General features: G+C 42.2%; 1 protein-coding gene across 1 annotated transcript; it reads right to left on the reverse strand.

The window, feature by feature from the left end:
- Positions 1–175: 175 nt before the first annotated feature.
- prpf8 (pre-mRNA processing factor 8) lies at positions 176–15619 on the reverse strand. The gene is made up of 43 exons (XM_088427625.1): positions 15490–15619; positions 14899–15015; positions 14636–14804; positions 13842–14006; positions 13511–13729; positions 13214–13426; positions 12952–13077; positions 12603–12708; positions 12118–12308; positions 11912–12031; positions 11617–11806; positions 11426–11545; positions 11198–11332; positions 10952–11081; positions 10647–10843; positions 10306–10512; positions 8537–8700; positions 8332–8458; positions 7982–8174; positions 7690–7877; positions 7358–7596; positions 7016–7162; positions 6721–6931; positions 6447–6563; positions 6088–6335; positions 5823–6002; positions 5389–5524; positions 5083–5252; positions 4818–4947; positions 4542–4688; positions 4271–4431; positions 3961–4152; positions 3569–3806; positions 3333–3461; positions 3005–3118; positions 2726–2899; positions 2370–2563; positions 2021–2260; positions 1651–1792; positions 1389–1529; positions 1130–1269; positions 829–1031; positions 176–711 (listed from the first exon to the last, which is right to left on the reverse strand). The coding sequence occupies exons 2-43, from the start codon at positions 15008–15010 to the stop codon at positions 557–559; spliced, it is 7020 nt and encodes a 2339-aa protein (XP_088283751.1). The 5' UTR covers positions 15011–15015; positions 15490–15619; the 3' UTR covers positions 176–556.
- Positions 15620–15945: the final 326 nt, after the last annotated feature.

Raw genomic sequence — 15945 nt, forward strand, 5'->3', positions numbered from 1 at the left:
CATTGTATGCAGGTTACAAATCGATTTACGGTTTTATGAATCAATATTGGAATATGAAAAGTAAAATAGATTCAAATCAATTAATCAACTTTTTCAAACCTAAATATGCACCACTTCCCATTGCATTAGTGTATCAATAGGATTTATACAGGGGAAATAAAAGCATTTGGCGATATATAAAAACGACATCTTTATTTAAATCTAAGATGCAATGACACAGAATAGAAACAGAGATAATTGACATGGGAAATTGACATCTGACTTCTCAAATGAAAGAATCAAATATTTCTGCTTCACAACAACCATATTACACTATAGTCCTGTGCACAAAAAAAAGAACAAATGCACGTGCTGTACCAAAACCTCCCTGGAAAAAAAAAAAGCACAATGTATATTGACTGTAAGGAAATGTTGAAACATAGTGAAAGTAATATAGGAGGAATAAGAAGACTTTGTGTCCAGTTTAAACATTAAAACGCTCAAAGAACTACATGAGTTCATGGGGAAATTTACAAGTGTGATTCTGACAGGGGCACCCTAAAAGGAGTCTTTTTGTTTAACCATACATATCTTCACGATCTGCGTTGTAGATTTCTCCCTCCTGCAACGAGGCAAAGTTTAGGAAGTGCGAGGGTCGATGGACTTCGTGGTAGAACTCCTTAGGGTTGGCCAGCTGCAGATCGTATTTCATGTTAGGGTCATGGCGGACACCTGGATGGGGGAGAAAGGTTAGTGAAAATCTTATTTGTAAAAGCTGAATAGAAACATTGTGATGCTGACAAACATCACTTCTAATATGAAGCATACTAACAAGGAAAAGGCACTGACCCATGAAATTGTAGTTCCAGGAAACTTGACCTGGTACCATAAAGAAGCCCAGGAAGCGGTCAGAGAGCAGCATCTGAACCCTCTCATAGTGGGAGGGCAGGTAACCTTTCGGGTTGTTGCCCTTGTCCGTGTTCTGTCGGCCCCACTCGTAGCCGCTGGGCGTCAGCTTGTAGGCTGTCAGTGTGCACGAACCTGGCGTGAAGCTGAAAATTAAGCAGCGAGACGGTTATGTAGGTAGTATTCAAGAGCAATTGGAAAATTGATCGAATCACACTTTAACACCCAGAGGTAAAAGACTTACCTGCACGTGATGATGATGGTCTTTTCTCCATCCCAAGAGGGATTGTCAGCCATGACCTTGGCATGGGTCGTGACATCTTGGGGTGACAGCTGCGGTGACTCATTAGGCTGTGTGTGGATCCAACCAAGGGGTTCCATTTCCTTTCAGATAGAAAGCGTTTTCAGTATGCACACTTCAAATATTTTGGACATTACATTATATCTATTGTGAACAAAAGAGCCTTTGCTTAGAAGGAGGTGTGTGTTTTTCCTAATCATACTTTGAGATATTCGTGTCCTGGCAGCTGGTTGGGCAGGTGAACAGTCTGGTGAGTCCCCCATTGAGGCACCATGACAATACACCGGATCTCCTTTACCTGAGGGTTGTCAGGTGGACTGGTGCCATACAGGTAGCCAGCAATCTGCAACATAAAACAGTCATGTACACTATTTGGCTTTATTGTGCACTGATGCCATTATGGATCCCAATCAAACTGTAACCATTCCACAGTAATGATACAACTATCAAAAACTGGAACATACCTGTGCACGCAAATCTGAAATGCAGATGAACTTCTTGAGAACATTTTTGGGCAGGATGTAAGTATATCCTGTCTCCTTGATGTCATCAGAGGACACGTAAATGTGGTTGGTGCGGAGGTGGAGGTTGGCAGCAGATATTGCTCTGGCAGGGCAAGTAAAACGAGCGTTTAACTTATTACGCAATACAGTAACTACAGTAAACTTGAAATATGGACGAGCCCTGGTTGTTTTTTTGCCCTTATAAATTTCAGCTATTATACCAGCAAACTACAGAAACACTACAATCATATTTAGATACGTTTTGTATGAATATTTAACTTCATCGATGCCTCTAAGGACAACTCATCACACAATCTGCTACAGTACATACCTGACCCTCCATTCCGTCTTGGAGGAGAAGGTTTGCGTCTCGTAGTTGGATGTGGTGGAAGTAATGATCTCATCGCCGTGTTTGTTGACAGTGCGCGTCTGTGTGGCGGTGAGCTGCGATTGCTCTTTGGTCTGCTTCTCAATCTCAGCGATCTGCTGGCGTTGCTGCGAGGGAGCAGAGATCTCCATACCCAGAATGATGTCACGGATCTCAGATTGGGTCAGCGATGCCACGTTCACACTGGTGGGGAAGAAGCAACGAATGAGTGTTGGGTACTCGATTCTTTTGTTCTGTTCCTTGTGGTTCGCACAATACTTAGAACTTGGTTAAGCCCAGACAAGGGACTTACTTGTTCTTTTTGCCATAGTCTGCCAGAATAAGGTCTTTAAGTTGCACTTCCACCTTGATCCATTCCTCGTCTGTGAGAGTGGGCCAAATGTGGTGAGGCTCAGTGATAGTGGTTTTGTCAGGTTTGAGGATCACTTTAGCACGGTCATTGTTGACATGGAGTGCTCTTAGGATAAGGATGAGTCGAGAGAAGGCCTAGAGATGGACCAAATTAACAGAAAAACGTCTGACACAGGCAAATAAGTATGCATTCAATTTACTACTATGGATCATTTCAAGGTAACAAAAACAACCATGAGTTGAAAATAAAAGCTTAAGAAAAAAAAATCAGCATTTCCGTGATAGAGGAAAACTCACTGTGTAAGATGATATGGTCTTAAGCCAGTCATCGTAAAGGTTGAACAGCACCATCTGGGGCTCAGTGGCTTTGAGGATGAGATCTCCAAACTTTTCCACCTTCAAACAAGCCTGGAAGGGCAGCTGCAACTCAGAACCCTTGATAACAATGTTGGGGAAGTCCAGCAAGTGGACCTGAGGAAAGAAAAGAATACCATTAGAAATGTAAAAGGTTGAAGTTGTGAGATCATGCAGAGATAATAATAATGAAACCACTGGTACTAGGTGTGACCATCTTACCTCCAGAGGGTCCAACATACCCTTCCTGGTCACAATAATCTGCTTCGGCTGCTCCTCCACAGGGAGGGAGCGGATCAAAGCAGCAACTTCTTCAGCTGTCTTCCACTTGGCAAGCTACAAGGAAATTAAGCTGCATTGTAATTGGGTACCAATGTTTATATTTTTAATGTCAAACTGTCATTTTTGCTATATAAAGGCTGATAATTGTTTTTGAAAAAGAAGCAATTAATGGTGTATTTGTTCAAATTGCTCTCCAAAGCCAAGAGGAAAACCCATTGATTGTGATTACTGAACTTCAGCGTGAACATTTTATGTTCAGTGCTCTTACCTGCCCAAGACGTTTCTGTCCAGCCCACACAGATGTGTGAATGATCTTAAGGAAGAGCTGTCCGGTCCTGGGGTTAAAGATGAAAATGGCTCCATTGATAGGTTTGGTGGTCAAGTTGCCCTCAAAGGTCTGGTGAAAGGTGAAAAAAGTGCCTGAAGATTAGCCAACTTGGATAGAAACATTTGCTAGCGTAGGAGTCTATTCTTTTTACAAGAGAAGCATGAGCCAGAACACACCTTGTGGATAGTGACTCTGTAGACGTTGGTGTCATCCACAAACCAAATGATTTGGTTTGAGAAGAGCTCCCCGTAATTCTGTGAGGACAGGTAGGGCTCAGTGGGCTCTGAGGAGTAGAGTTGAAGACCCTTACGAATGCGCTCCCTGAGCACATATAGGGCAGGGTTGGCCTTCATTATCTTAGCCATGGCCTGCTGGATCAACGGCTTGCTGCCTGGGAACCAGTTCCCATAGCCACTGAAAAAAGACACGAAATGTAGAATAAGACAAAGGTTTGTCAAAAAAACAGCTATGTTCATATGTTGGGGTTAATATCTACACAGCACATGCAAAGTTAATCTTTTTACAGCCATGCTTGTTCATATTTACCGAGGGTTCAAACAATACTAACCTGTGGAGGTTATAAGCCAAATCGATGGCAATAAGCACCCCAGTGGGGGAAGGGTAGATACTCATGTTGTCTGTGGTGTAGTCCAAGAACTTGGCCCTGGCGTAGCGCTCAATGTCATGGGAGTCATAGTCACCCCAACGCAGCTGAATGTCAATCCAGTATTTCTGTGTGGTGGTACTGTCCATCACATCCCTACAAGAAGAACAGCAGATAAGTTACTCAACGATCATTGGATTGATTCATGATCTATAATACAGGACCTTCACAATTCGAGAGCTTAGCGGTACTTTCTCATATGATAATTTCATACTTTGAATCTGCAAGAAGAGATGGTCGAGAGACGTTCCACTTGTAGGATGCGAAAAGGAGGATGTCGGCACAGGATGAGTTCATCTTGTATGACTTCCTGGGGTGGATGGTCTCCTTTTGCACAGTCTCAATCTCGAGAGCATCCAACTCTTGGTCAAACACCTGAAAGCCAAAGAAACAGGAACATTTGTGCCACAAGAAAATTTGGTTGTAACATTTGAGATTTCGTTATATAATCTATAGAAATAAGACAATGTTGAAATAAAACCAACCTGACAGAGATCCATGACAATGCTTTCGTGGATCTTCTGCCACAAGTGAGCTCGGAAGATCTGAATGAGGGAGATCTTCAGCGTGGGAATTTTTCCATGCATGAAGATTCCAGTTAGATCAAGTTGCACCTGGAAACCCACATATACCTACAAAAAAAAAAAAAAAAAAAACTTTTAGCGAAAAGAGACCTTTAAGCTTGTATTGAGCATTAAAATTCAAAATCATCCCAAACAGATAATACATATAAAAACAAGTAGGAAATCTATAGGACGTACATTGGCTCTGTTGATTGTGGGTGACCACCAAAGAGTGAAGCGACGATTGGGAATTTGGTTGAGACCAGATCTCTGCGCATTTGTCAGCTTTTTCCACTTCATGGATTCTTCAAATCCACTGGCCTTCTCCCTTCATGCCAGAAACCAAAATGATGCATATTTAACCAAGTGCTAAATTGACAAACCATCCATGTTGTTTTGTTATATTTACTATATTTTCAACAAAGACAGCTGTAAGGGAAAACAGCTATCTATATTGTCTCACCAAAAGAGACCCTCCCAGGTGGGGAAGTAAGTGCCTTTGAAAAGCGTGTGTTCCAGGATGCCCTCCACACCACCTAGGGCCTGGATCATGTCTGTGCGGTAGTTGTTGAGGTTCCACAGTTTACCATCGTGCCGCTGGTGGGTCCACCAAAACGGATTCTGCTTTAACACCTGCAATACCCAGAGAAATCAACATGTGGTTTCACACCAACGTTGACCATCTACTTGAACGCTTTTGAGTATCATTTTAGTCAATGGGTTCAATTTGAAATATAAATAGCATTTTAGTCGTGCGCTTCTTCTGTACCTGGTATTGTTTAAAGTCTGTCCTGACTCTCCAGCCTTTGTCATAGGCCAGTGTGTGTCTGTCCTTTTGGAAAAGGGTGTTGATCCGCGGAATTCCTCTGTCCCACGAGTCTTCCAAATCCTCCAAGGTCAGTCGTCTGGGAGACAAGGCACAAAGGGACATTTGTTTCTGTTGGAATTCTAGCTCTCTTTCGGCATTGTTAATGACAATTGGAAACACTTAGGTAATACTCCCAAAATGCAGCCTAGTTGATATTTGTTAAATTCACATGCGTTCCAAAAAACATAGCAAGATGAAGTGACTCACCACCTGGAATAATTCACATTACAATAAATTTGAACATGTTCCAGATAAACCTCAAAAGCGGACTAATTCTACATTCTATGTTACTTCATGAGCCAGATTTAAAACCAATAATCTGTAGTGGCACTTACCTGTTCTGGGCAATGGCTTCTTGCCTCTTGAGAGCATACTCAGCCCACACCCGCTGAGAGTCGATGAACTCACTTTCCCATGGCTGAATGTAACGGTACAAATTGGGAATGAGCTGGTCCTCTTCATGACTCATTCCAGACCTGAAGTGGGTGATTCCCACATCTGTCTGCTTGGACCAACTGGTGAGGGGAGAAGAGTTTAAGTCATACATAACCAATAATTAGTTTAACAGTCAAGTAAAATACATGGGTACTCCTGACTTACCGTAAATCAGACTGTGGTATGAGTACGTGGCCCATGGACAACATGCCCAGGCCACCTAATTCTTTGGGAGTGTAAAAAACAACAGGCGGAAAACGGCTAGGCATCTTAGAGTTCAGCCCAATCTTGATACGTGTCTGAATCTTGTTCTCACACTTGACCAGCAGATCAAGAAGCTCCTGTGTGTTGACAACTGCTTCGCGGAAGTAGGTCATCAGGCCAATAAGAGCTGTATTCCATTTATTTACAATCTGGGGATAGAAATAAGGGACATTATGATACATATTGTAATTTAACAACCACTAGTTTCAAATGTTTAAACTCGGCAGGATTGTCGGTATCTTTGGACCCTTTTCTCAAACCTTAGTGAAGGTGGTTGAGCCTGAGGCCATCAGGATCTGGCGCACTCTGTTGTGGAAGCGCTGCATTGATTCATCATCCACGCGCAGAAAACATTGAGCTGTCCTTTCTTTGGTAACCTGAATGCAAAAAGAGCAAGAATGAACAATTTATTGCAATAATGGGATGTGTAAAATCATCGGTTATTTGACATTTATCGATCAAATTATCCAATTAAAAAATATTTGATTGAGAGAGTCCTGAACAATTAACAGTGAGAGGTTTGTTTTTTCTCACCTCATTCTGCAAATTCCAGACACCATCCTTATGGGTGAACTCCTCATAGCTTGTTCGACATTTAGGCAAGATGCGGCACTCAAAGCCACACATATTGAAGAGGAGGTTGGGGTTGTCTTTACTGTAGACTGACACAAAGCTGTTTTCCCACTGGACTGTGGTCACTGACCTTGGAAGGCGATTCTTGATGTCCCAAAAGACAGCACGTCCACTGAGAAAAACACAATGAATACATTTAGGGTCGTTTATTATAGATCCCTTTACAACTTGCGTAAAAGAGGGGATGAGGACTTACAGATTGACATCATGCTTCATCAGTCTCATGCGGGCATCACGTGGCCAGCACTTTTTGTTGTTGTAGCCCACAATGTTCTCATTGTTAGGGTCGGGGTGTTCTGTCAGGTACCGCTGAATGAGGTCCCTCGCCTCATCAGCAGAAAACCTGATGAAGACATGAAAACAGTTTTATTTGGCATATCAATAAAGAAGCCAAAATTTACCTGCAGGCTATGAAAAATGTACTATGAAGCAGAATTCACAGACAATACATCAATTCTGAGAATGTGGCCGCCCATCTGAGGTGTGCTGCCACATCAAGAGTTCTACACAAACACAGTGAGGGCTGAGTCAAACTAACCTGAAGAAGATGTGAATGCGGTCAATGTAGCGGCAGTAGAGCCTGATTGGGTGGGCACTTTCTGTTGCCGTATCTTGGAAACTGAGAAAATCGTTGGGCATTTGGGGTGGACCTGCCATTTCGCTGGCACGGTGCAAGCCAAGCACTAGCAGGTCCATTACCAGGCCATAGTATTGCACAATGAATGAGGCAAACTGGAGTCCTCGGATGATGCCGTAAGAGTTTGTGTGGTTCATGTCCTAGAAAAGATTTTGTGCACACATACATAAAAAATAATTAGAAGGCAGAAAATAAAAAGATTAAATCATGTTTTCAGTAAATCATTTGTGTACCTTATAGTTGATGACAACATTGTTCTTGGCTGTCATATAATCAGCAATGTTGTGGTCAACAATAAGACGTAGCAGTCTGTTGAGCAATGTCAAATCAATCTTCTCATACATCTTTTCATAGCGCGACTCCAGCATCACGTTACATTCTCCTTCTGCAGTTTCCCAAACATCCTGCAAGTTGTTAATGCCTGCATAGAACAAGGACAACTATTTAGTTTAGAGAGCTTTGTATAGCGGGGTAATGTTCTAAAAGATTTGATACGACACAAATTGCTTGAAGGAAAAGTCTAACCTTGGCACCACTTGTAGACGAGCAGTGGAGGGGGTTCTGTATCAGCCGGTTTAATCCAGGGTGGGAATAGGCGGCGCTTGTCTGCTTCATACCATAGGTATTGATCAAGGTAGGCGTCTGTGATTTTCTCCAGGGGCTCTACATCATACACTGGTACCAGGTGGCTATACAGGTCCATGAATTCTATACCCACCTTTACAAAAAAGAATAAGAACTTGGTGTGATAATGAGGCTTATTAAGAAATGGCTAAAATCACGGCAAGAACTTAAAAAGAAAACTGAAGCCTATTTATTTCTTAGTCATTGCTTTTGTGTGGTTGGGGATGGGGTCCGCTGTAATATTTACTGACCTCTTTGAAGGCTCGCTGTGTGAGCAGGTGACGCTTGATCCTGGAAAGAGCCTCGTGAGGGTTGTCATAAGCCTGTTCGATCAGCCCAAGCTCTTCCCTCTGAGACTGGTTCAAGCGAGATTTTACACTAGAACACAAACAACGAGACATTGCTGAAGGCATCTCTGAAGTTCTAATTAATCTTAACTGTTGAATGAGTGCTTACCTGTAAGCCTCTTTAAGCCTTTCCAGAGCCAGGATGAGCAGCTTGGTGTCATGTTTGTATGACAGTGGAGGGAAGGGGATGGGTGAGAAACGTCGACTTTCCAGCCAGTGAACAGTTGTGGTGTAAATGGCAACAGCTTCCTCAGCAGTGATGTAGGGGCCATCCTGAAAGCAAGTCATAACTACTTAAAACGTAGACACCACCAGAAATTGATCTGGCCATTGAATGCTATTTGAAATAATGTCTTAATGGTGGCTACCCAGCTGCAGGTGCAGCCAGGAAACAAAAGCCACAATTAAAAGCAATATTCCTCCAGTTCTTACGCATATGCAAGCAGACCAATGCAAGTGCGTCTCAGTAAGAGGATTCCACTAGGGATGGGACAAGACACAAATCCCGTGAGACGAGAGGTCTTCAAAGATTGGGTGCACAAGAGAATTTTCCAAAATTTATTATAGAAAATAATGCCTAAGATTTTTTTTTCCAAAATAGTGTTACTGGTTTAACAAAATGCATGCAGTGGTGAATGCCATTTTTCTTTTTGCAGTATTGCCAAACTATCATTGTATACTGAATATGTTACCATACTTTTCTTCAGTGAAAATTCAAAATACCGTCACAGGTGATTTGAAAGAAATTGGAGCATCCAACATTTCCCATGGAGGGATGTAGATATTCAGATTTAGGGTATTTAGCATACCGTAAATCCCCAAATATAGAACGTACCTGGGTATAGGACAGGTTGAAGGGTTAAATTCTGCTATTTTCTATGTTGAAGTGTACAGAACGCACCAACAGTATGGTGACAATGTAAAAATTATGGAAAAAAGAATAAATCTCATCTTTGTCTTTATATTTTCATGTGTTCTTATAAGTAAATTATATATTTCTGGTGGGTTAAGTGTGTTTCAGATTCCCCACATTGTGAGCGGTCAGTGAATGCAGCACCAGTGTACTGTAATATTGAATGCTCTCAAATAAGCTGTTCTTCCTTTTCCTCGAGACAAAGCCCAAGTTCATTTTGCCATAAATACTCACAGGTTGTGCACCATCCATGTTCCACCAAGTTTATGATTGTGTGTATATGCCAAAAGACAGCAATTAATAAACGAGTCAAATGGAATAACTTTCCGTTCTCTATCCAGTCCACACAGTTGTATGCCATGCTACTCTTACTGAATCCGCTGGAGACATCTTAACCGTTACATTCCCTGGTCCATTTTAGTCATATTCATGTGTGTAAACAAAGACTAACTCGAACTTGGTTCAGTCTGCTCGCTTCTTTTATGAAAAGAATGGCGCAACAGCCTCAGCTAACACGGGCTGTTGTTAGTTGCAACAGGCAATTGCTGCTAACAGTCAAATGACATCCATGCCCTGTAGCTCGCCCCATTACAGTAATTATTGTAAATATGAATACAGCCGAAATAAAAATGCACATCTGTGCGTCAAAACTCAAATTACGTGGCTGACAGCTCAATCTTCCTCGTATGCCTTCAAAAATAAATAAAAAAAAGTGTCTTCTAAAAAAAAAAGTGTGTGTATAGCGAGAGCGAGAGATTCCCCAAATATATAACATACTTTTCTTATATGACCTTGACAATTCCACTGTTTATACGTATGGGTGGATGTGCAAACAGCAGAAAGAAATAAGATCTGCTGGAGATGGACCATAAATGTCGCGGCATTCTAATCTCGCAAAATCTCGTCGCACGAGATCTTGTCCCATCCACAACAGAGAAATAGAACCATCTACCCTCATGCAATACCTTCAAGTAGTTGTGCTGTCTCTCCTGCTCAGCCTTCAGGTACAAACGGGTCAGTCTTCCCAGGTTCTTTTTGCAGACCGTCTTGTCCACAGTAGCCCCACGGCGGATTCGCTCACGGTTGTAGTGGGCCGTGTTGGTCCACCAGTCAGCTTTGGCCTTCACGTAGCGCAGGATCATGTTCTCAATAGGCGTTGGCAAACCAGGTACCTGCAAAGCTTTAACTCTTTAATTTACCAGGTTAAAACAAGCAGTTTCAATGATTACATGTTATATAGTACCACATATCAAAACCATTTCTGAATTGCATAAAACTCTTTCAGAAAAGCTAACAAGTAACTAACCTTCCATGGGATGTTGGCCTTCCAGCACCTCCAAGACTCACTGAGATGCTGCAGGATTGTCCTGGCTTTGTTTTGTTTGATGCCCTCAGGCATCATATCCAAGATGTCGTGCATCACAGCAGCTCGCAACTCCAGGTCAAAATGCGACTCCACACGCTGTTTGGTCACAGTTTTGGCCACACCCTTGGAGTGACGGCCTGCAAAGCAATTTAAACTAAACTGTTCACACCATATTTTATTTTTTCTTCCACACAACACGACTGAATGATGACAAAATCATCAACGGATCGTGCATTGTGACTCACCTTCAAACTGCCGAGCCAGCAGATTTCCAAGCCACCTCTCTAAGAGGGGTGTTATGCCTCTCATGAAAAAAAGCCACACCCTCCAGCCAGGGGCCCAGAAGCCACAACCTGGTCCTTTGCCAACGGGACCCTGAGTTAATAATCAAAATGAGATGCCACAGTGAAAGTCATATTGACTGCATTCAATAACAAACAAGATTTGAACAGAAATTTATTTTGCAGATTGGCTAAAAATAATTTACTTACAGTATTGAAGCGGTAGTAAATGAGATGTTTCAGATCTTTGCACATCCTGATTTGTCTCATCAGCTTGTACTTGTAGCGGTACATGCCAGTCAGCTGCCCCACATGAGCAAAGATGTACTGCAGGCCATCAGCCAACTATATTACAAAGACAGTCCTGCATTTAGATCAACAAAATTGCTTATAAAGCTCAGAAGAATCAAGTTTTGGGGTAGAAACAATCAAAATGACCTGAAAGGCATCCACATTTCCCAGTCTGTACTGCACATGGCTGTCTACCACCAGCTTGCTGAGCCGCAACACCTCTCGACAGAGATGGAAAGCATTGCCAAACCTAGACTTTTTACGTTCCTGGGGGACAAAAACAAATTGAGAGGTTGACAAAAATATACATGTTGGGCTTCTTTCTTTGTAGTTCACACCTTCGTGGTCAGTGTCTTGACAGGTTTAAGGTTGAAGTTGTAGTCCAAATGCAGGTAGTTGAGGTTCTTTCGGTGGATAAGCAGATTGAGCATGTTGTAACCCTGTCTGCAAACCTGCAGACCCACCTCCACCCAGTCAAGCTTAGTGGACTGAAAGAATTTTGTGGCCTTGAAGGAACGGAAGAGATACCTACAAATGTACAACAGAAATCTTAACGTACTATTTAAGTTGAGGAATACATTTTCTTCAATTTGAACAACATCTCAAATAAAACAAACATCCAATGAGGCACACCTCTTTTTCTGGGCCTTTGGGGGCCTGTGTTTGAGAGCATTGAGCACGTAGTACTTCAGCAGCTTCTGGTATGACACTCGCACTTTAACTGGTTGTCCTGCAGGACAGTGTTCACGATACCTGTAAAACAAATTACACTATTTATTGGGGGGCAAGAGCCATATCCTAATTGAAATGCTAATTTGCCAACATTTTTTTCCACTCACCAGTTCTTGATGAGAGGGATATCAATGGCTCTCCTGGTGCGACCTGAACGCAGGTTAAAAGGTCTCGGCGCCCATAGCAGAGCAATGCCATTGGCTGTATTGTCAGTGTAGAGAGGCGTCTCCTTGAGGAAGGGCTCCACAAACTCAGGAAGCTCAAACTCTTCATCATCGTCAGGAAGAGGCTCTTGACTCTGAAAAGTAGCAGGGAGTAGCAATGAGAGGAAGACACATTTGAATTGACAAAATCTCAGATTAAAAGTGTGTGTAATATATGAATGATGACAGTCTAACTGCAACTGCAGCCAGCTATAAAGAAAAGCCACCATTCATTTTGATATACCTCTATTTCTTACGCACAGGCAAGCAGGTCAATGCAAGTGCGACTCGGTAAGAGGATGTGTAATGCTGACAACTTTGATTGTATAGTAAAACATTTTGAAGGATTGACATAAGTGCATAAAAGATTTTCTTAGTAGCACACTTACCTTTACTGAATGTCTGTGCGAAATGGGGTTGATCAGTGGATCAAAATAAAACGCAGGCAGATCTGGGTCCTCTGTCTTGATAAACACCACGTTTGGTGTGTGGTACCTGTACACGGGGCAAACAATCATTGGAAGCATTTTTTTTTTTTAAACAACCAATGAAACGGAAATGCATCCTCACAACAAATGTCTCTCACACGCGCGGACCAAAAAACAAAAACAAAAACACAAGGGACCTCATTGCTCAGGCCCTACAAAAGACAAATTCACTGTGTGTGTGTGTGTGTGTGTGTGTGTGTGTGTGTGTGTGTGTGTGGGGGGGGGGGGGGGGGGGGGGGGGGGAACCTACCAAGTGAGGTGCACATGGTGTGGCAAATTGTTGTACAGGTAGGGGAAGGCAATTTTGTACTCTGTCCTGATAGGCTGTCTGATGATGATCTTGTTGATGTCATTAAACTCATTCCAGTCTTCATCCCTAATGGTAGGGGAGAGAAAAAAAACCTTATTAGATCAAATATTGTTTTCATGAAAGAGACCATTACGGGAAATGTGTTTAACAACCGAGTGTCAAGCCCCCCCATATGTTTTTAATGAAACTGACAGGTACTTACTGGAGGTTAATGTCTCGAACGAGGGGCTCAAATTTTGGTCCTCCGGGTATGGCCATGTTTAAAGCCTTGGACGTGAAGAAGGCTTTGAGGTCAAACAAGTAGAAGTAATTGTAATCTACCAAGTCTGTCAGGAGCTGGTTGGCCAAGCGGTACAGAGTGGACATCATGGGGAGTGAAAACTGCCATCGACGGTAAGTGGTGCCATTCACAAACCTGAAAAAGATAAAACATAAGCAGTGGTAAAGAGGGAATAAAATTAAATAATGACATTTAAAACAAAATTAAAAGGCCCTTTACTTAGTCGTGTCTTTGAGGGGCTGGTGCTCATACAACCATTCCACGACGGGAGCATCCTCCTCTGTGTCCAGCTCCATTTGAATAGCCTCTAGTGGCTCAACATCAAGGATGTTGTCTGCGTAATCCAGCGGTGGCTCCTCATCATCAAACGGAGGGAAGCGCATCCTCTTGAAGTGTCTTCGGTCACGCTTCTCCCGGCGCATCATTATCCACATTGTACTGAGAGAAAGCAAATATTACTAAAAGGCTTAATCTCATCAAATGCAATTACTTGGTTGTCCAACTTAATAGCAGCAGTTGAATTAAAATAGCCGTGGTTGCTCCTACTTACCCCCACTGAGCAATGTAGACTGGCTCAATAACCCAAGGTATTTCATTCACAAATGAAATGGCTCCAGTGATGTGGTAGAGTACAGGTACATCTCTGATCTGTTCCCAAGGCATTGGCATGTTTTCCAGCAATTTCAGCACTGCATGGGGCATATACTTCAGGGCACTTAAAAAAGAAGATGAAATAAAAGAAACTGAGTAAGTTTACGCAGTAATGGTTATTATACATTTTTAGATCAAACGTCTCATGAGCACACTAAGGAAGGGATAACAGACAAATGTGAGATTTCCAGTTTGCAAAAGATTTTTTTTTTTTTAATTGAGCGGGTTCCAAGAAAACTAACAGTCCAGCTCTTAAGTGCAAATATAACTTTTGTTACAGGCTCATTATTTCAAATATCACTGCAATTACAGCTGCACTTGAAAACTTTCCACTTCCTGAACTGTTTAACAAAATACATACAGGTTATGTTTGCTATGGCAATGGCATATTTTTTTGCAGTGTTTTCAAACTATTTGTCTTATCTGCCAATATTTTACCATTCTTTTCGTCAACTGGAAAATATAGACGTTGTCACAGGTAGCATGCTATTGGAGCAGCCTGCATTTCTTTTGCAGGGTTGCAGCTATCAAGTGTTTTGGTATTCCGGATTAAAACTTTTGAAATGAAATTAGGATTTTCTTTTTCTTGGTGAAAAAGGAGGAGTGATATTGCCAGATAAAACAGCACATTTTAGAATTTTAAAATGAATAAACACTTAATATTGCACGCTTCATTTTGTTTTGTTTTTTTACCCTAAGTAGACCCTCTTGTCGTGTCGAAACTTCCTATTGGTCATGTCGCCATGGTCCCTGATGATCTTCCGGACATGTTCTGGAGGCATGTCTTCCTTCTGAGCATCCACAAAACCGAACTTTCTCTTCTCAGAGTACCGTTTCGCCTGCAGTTGCTGCCATTTCCTCGCTGTACGATTGGAAAACATTTCACACATAAGGACACTATCACATTGTGTCTTACCTCGAGCAAAGTGAAATAAATACGCGGGGAGGCTCCAAACCTTTCTCTTGGAGTTTCTCCTCGGTCATGTAGTCTGGGACTTGTGGTGGAAGGGGGACACCCGGTGGTGGGACCCCCGCAGGAATCCCGCGGAAGGGGAAGGCAACCGCCATGGTGCCTTACAAGTTACGACAGACACAACCAGTAAACGCACAGTAATTATATTTAAAGAAACGCTTTTCTCAGTATACGGTAAAAGTATCTGTTGGGTTCACAATGCGCAACTCAAAACTGATCATTAGTTTTTCTAAATCATTACAGGTAAATTGCTATTGATAGATCAGCCGAAGTCGGGCTAACATTATACTGTCTTGCAAACGTTAGCTAACTGTGCAAACGCAACAACCTAAAGAAACGAAAATTTAGTTGTATTAATACTTGCATTTACTGTAAAACAACCTAGCGCAATGGATTATTTTTTTTACTATTGGGTGGTCTCAAATTTCACTGGTTTCGAGTTCGACCATGAAGCGCAACAATGGCGCTCACAGGGCCGAACGTGGTAATGGCGGCGTGCAAGCTAATAGCTAACAGGCTAACACACGGGCTAAGGCACGAAAGTTATAAAAGCAATGCATGCAGCGTCACTCACAGTGCGTCTCCCGCTCCCACTACGATTTGTTGAAGTGGAAAAATACTAGATTATTCAACGGACGCTCTTGTTCATTAAAACATGTCTCTTTCCATGAACCGCTTCTTACGAAAACTGCATTACGTAAGACGATCAACGACGGTCCTACGATGTACATTGACTCGCCGAATTCGCAGCGGCAAATACGTATAACGGATGACGTTACCCACTAAGCTCAAACGAGCCTACGTTGGAAAATATACGCAAGCGCAAATCACCGATACCCGGATGCTGAGGTTTTCAGCAAGCTACTGCCCACTACAGTGTTGGAGAAGTATCTCCACAGCGGGCGATTGCCCTTTCGTTCTTATTTTACTTTGACCGCTGAGTTATAATAAAAAAATATGTTTTTTTTCCACAACCACAATTAAATGAAAACATACAAGGTGATTACAAATGAAAAAGGTACGACTCAAA

Source organism: Hippichthys cyanospilos, chromosome 11 (assembly GCF_059441005.1).
Source record: "Hippichthys cyanospilos isolate Australia breed blue-spotted pipefish chromosome 11, RoL_Hcya_1.0, whole genome shotgun sequence".
Lineage (NCBI taxonomy): Eukaryota > Metazoa > Chordata > Actinopteri > Syngnathiformes > Syngnathidae > Hippichthys > Hippichthys cyanospilos.

Bases quoted from the DNA above. Each gene is read 5' to 3' on its own strand.
- prpf8 (XM_088427625.1), bottom strand. From the start codon at position 15,010: ATGGCGGTTGCCTTCCCCTTCCGCGGGATTCCTGCGGGGGTCCCACCA. The intron at 10,513-10,646 runs GTTAGTTACTTG...AAAGCTTTGCAG, and splicing joins AGGCCAACATCCCATGGAAG to GTACCTGGTTTGCCAACGCC. The intron at 6,003-6,087 runs GTAAGTCAGGAG...TCCCCTCACCAG, and splicing joins ATACCACAGTCTGATTTACG to TTGGTCCAAGCAGACAGATG.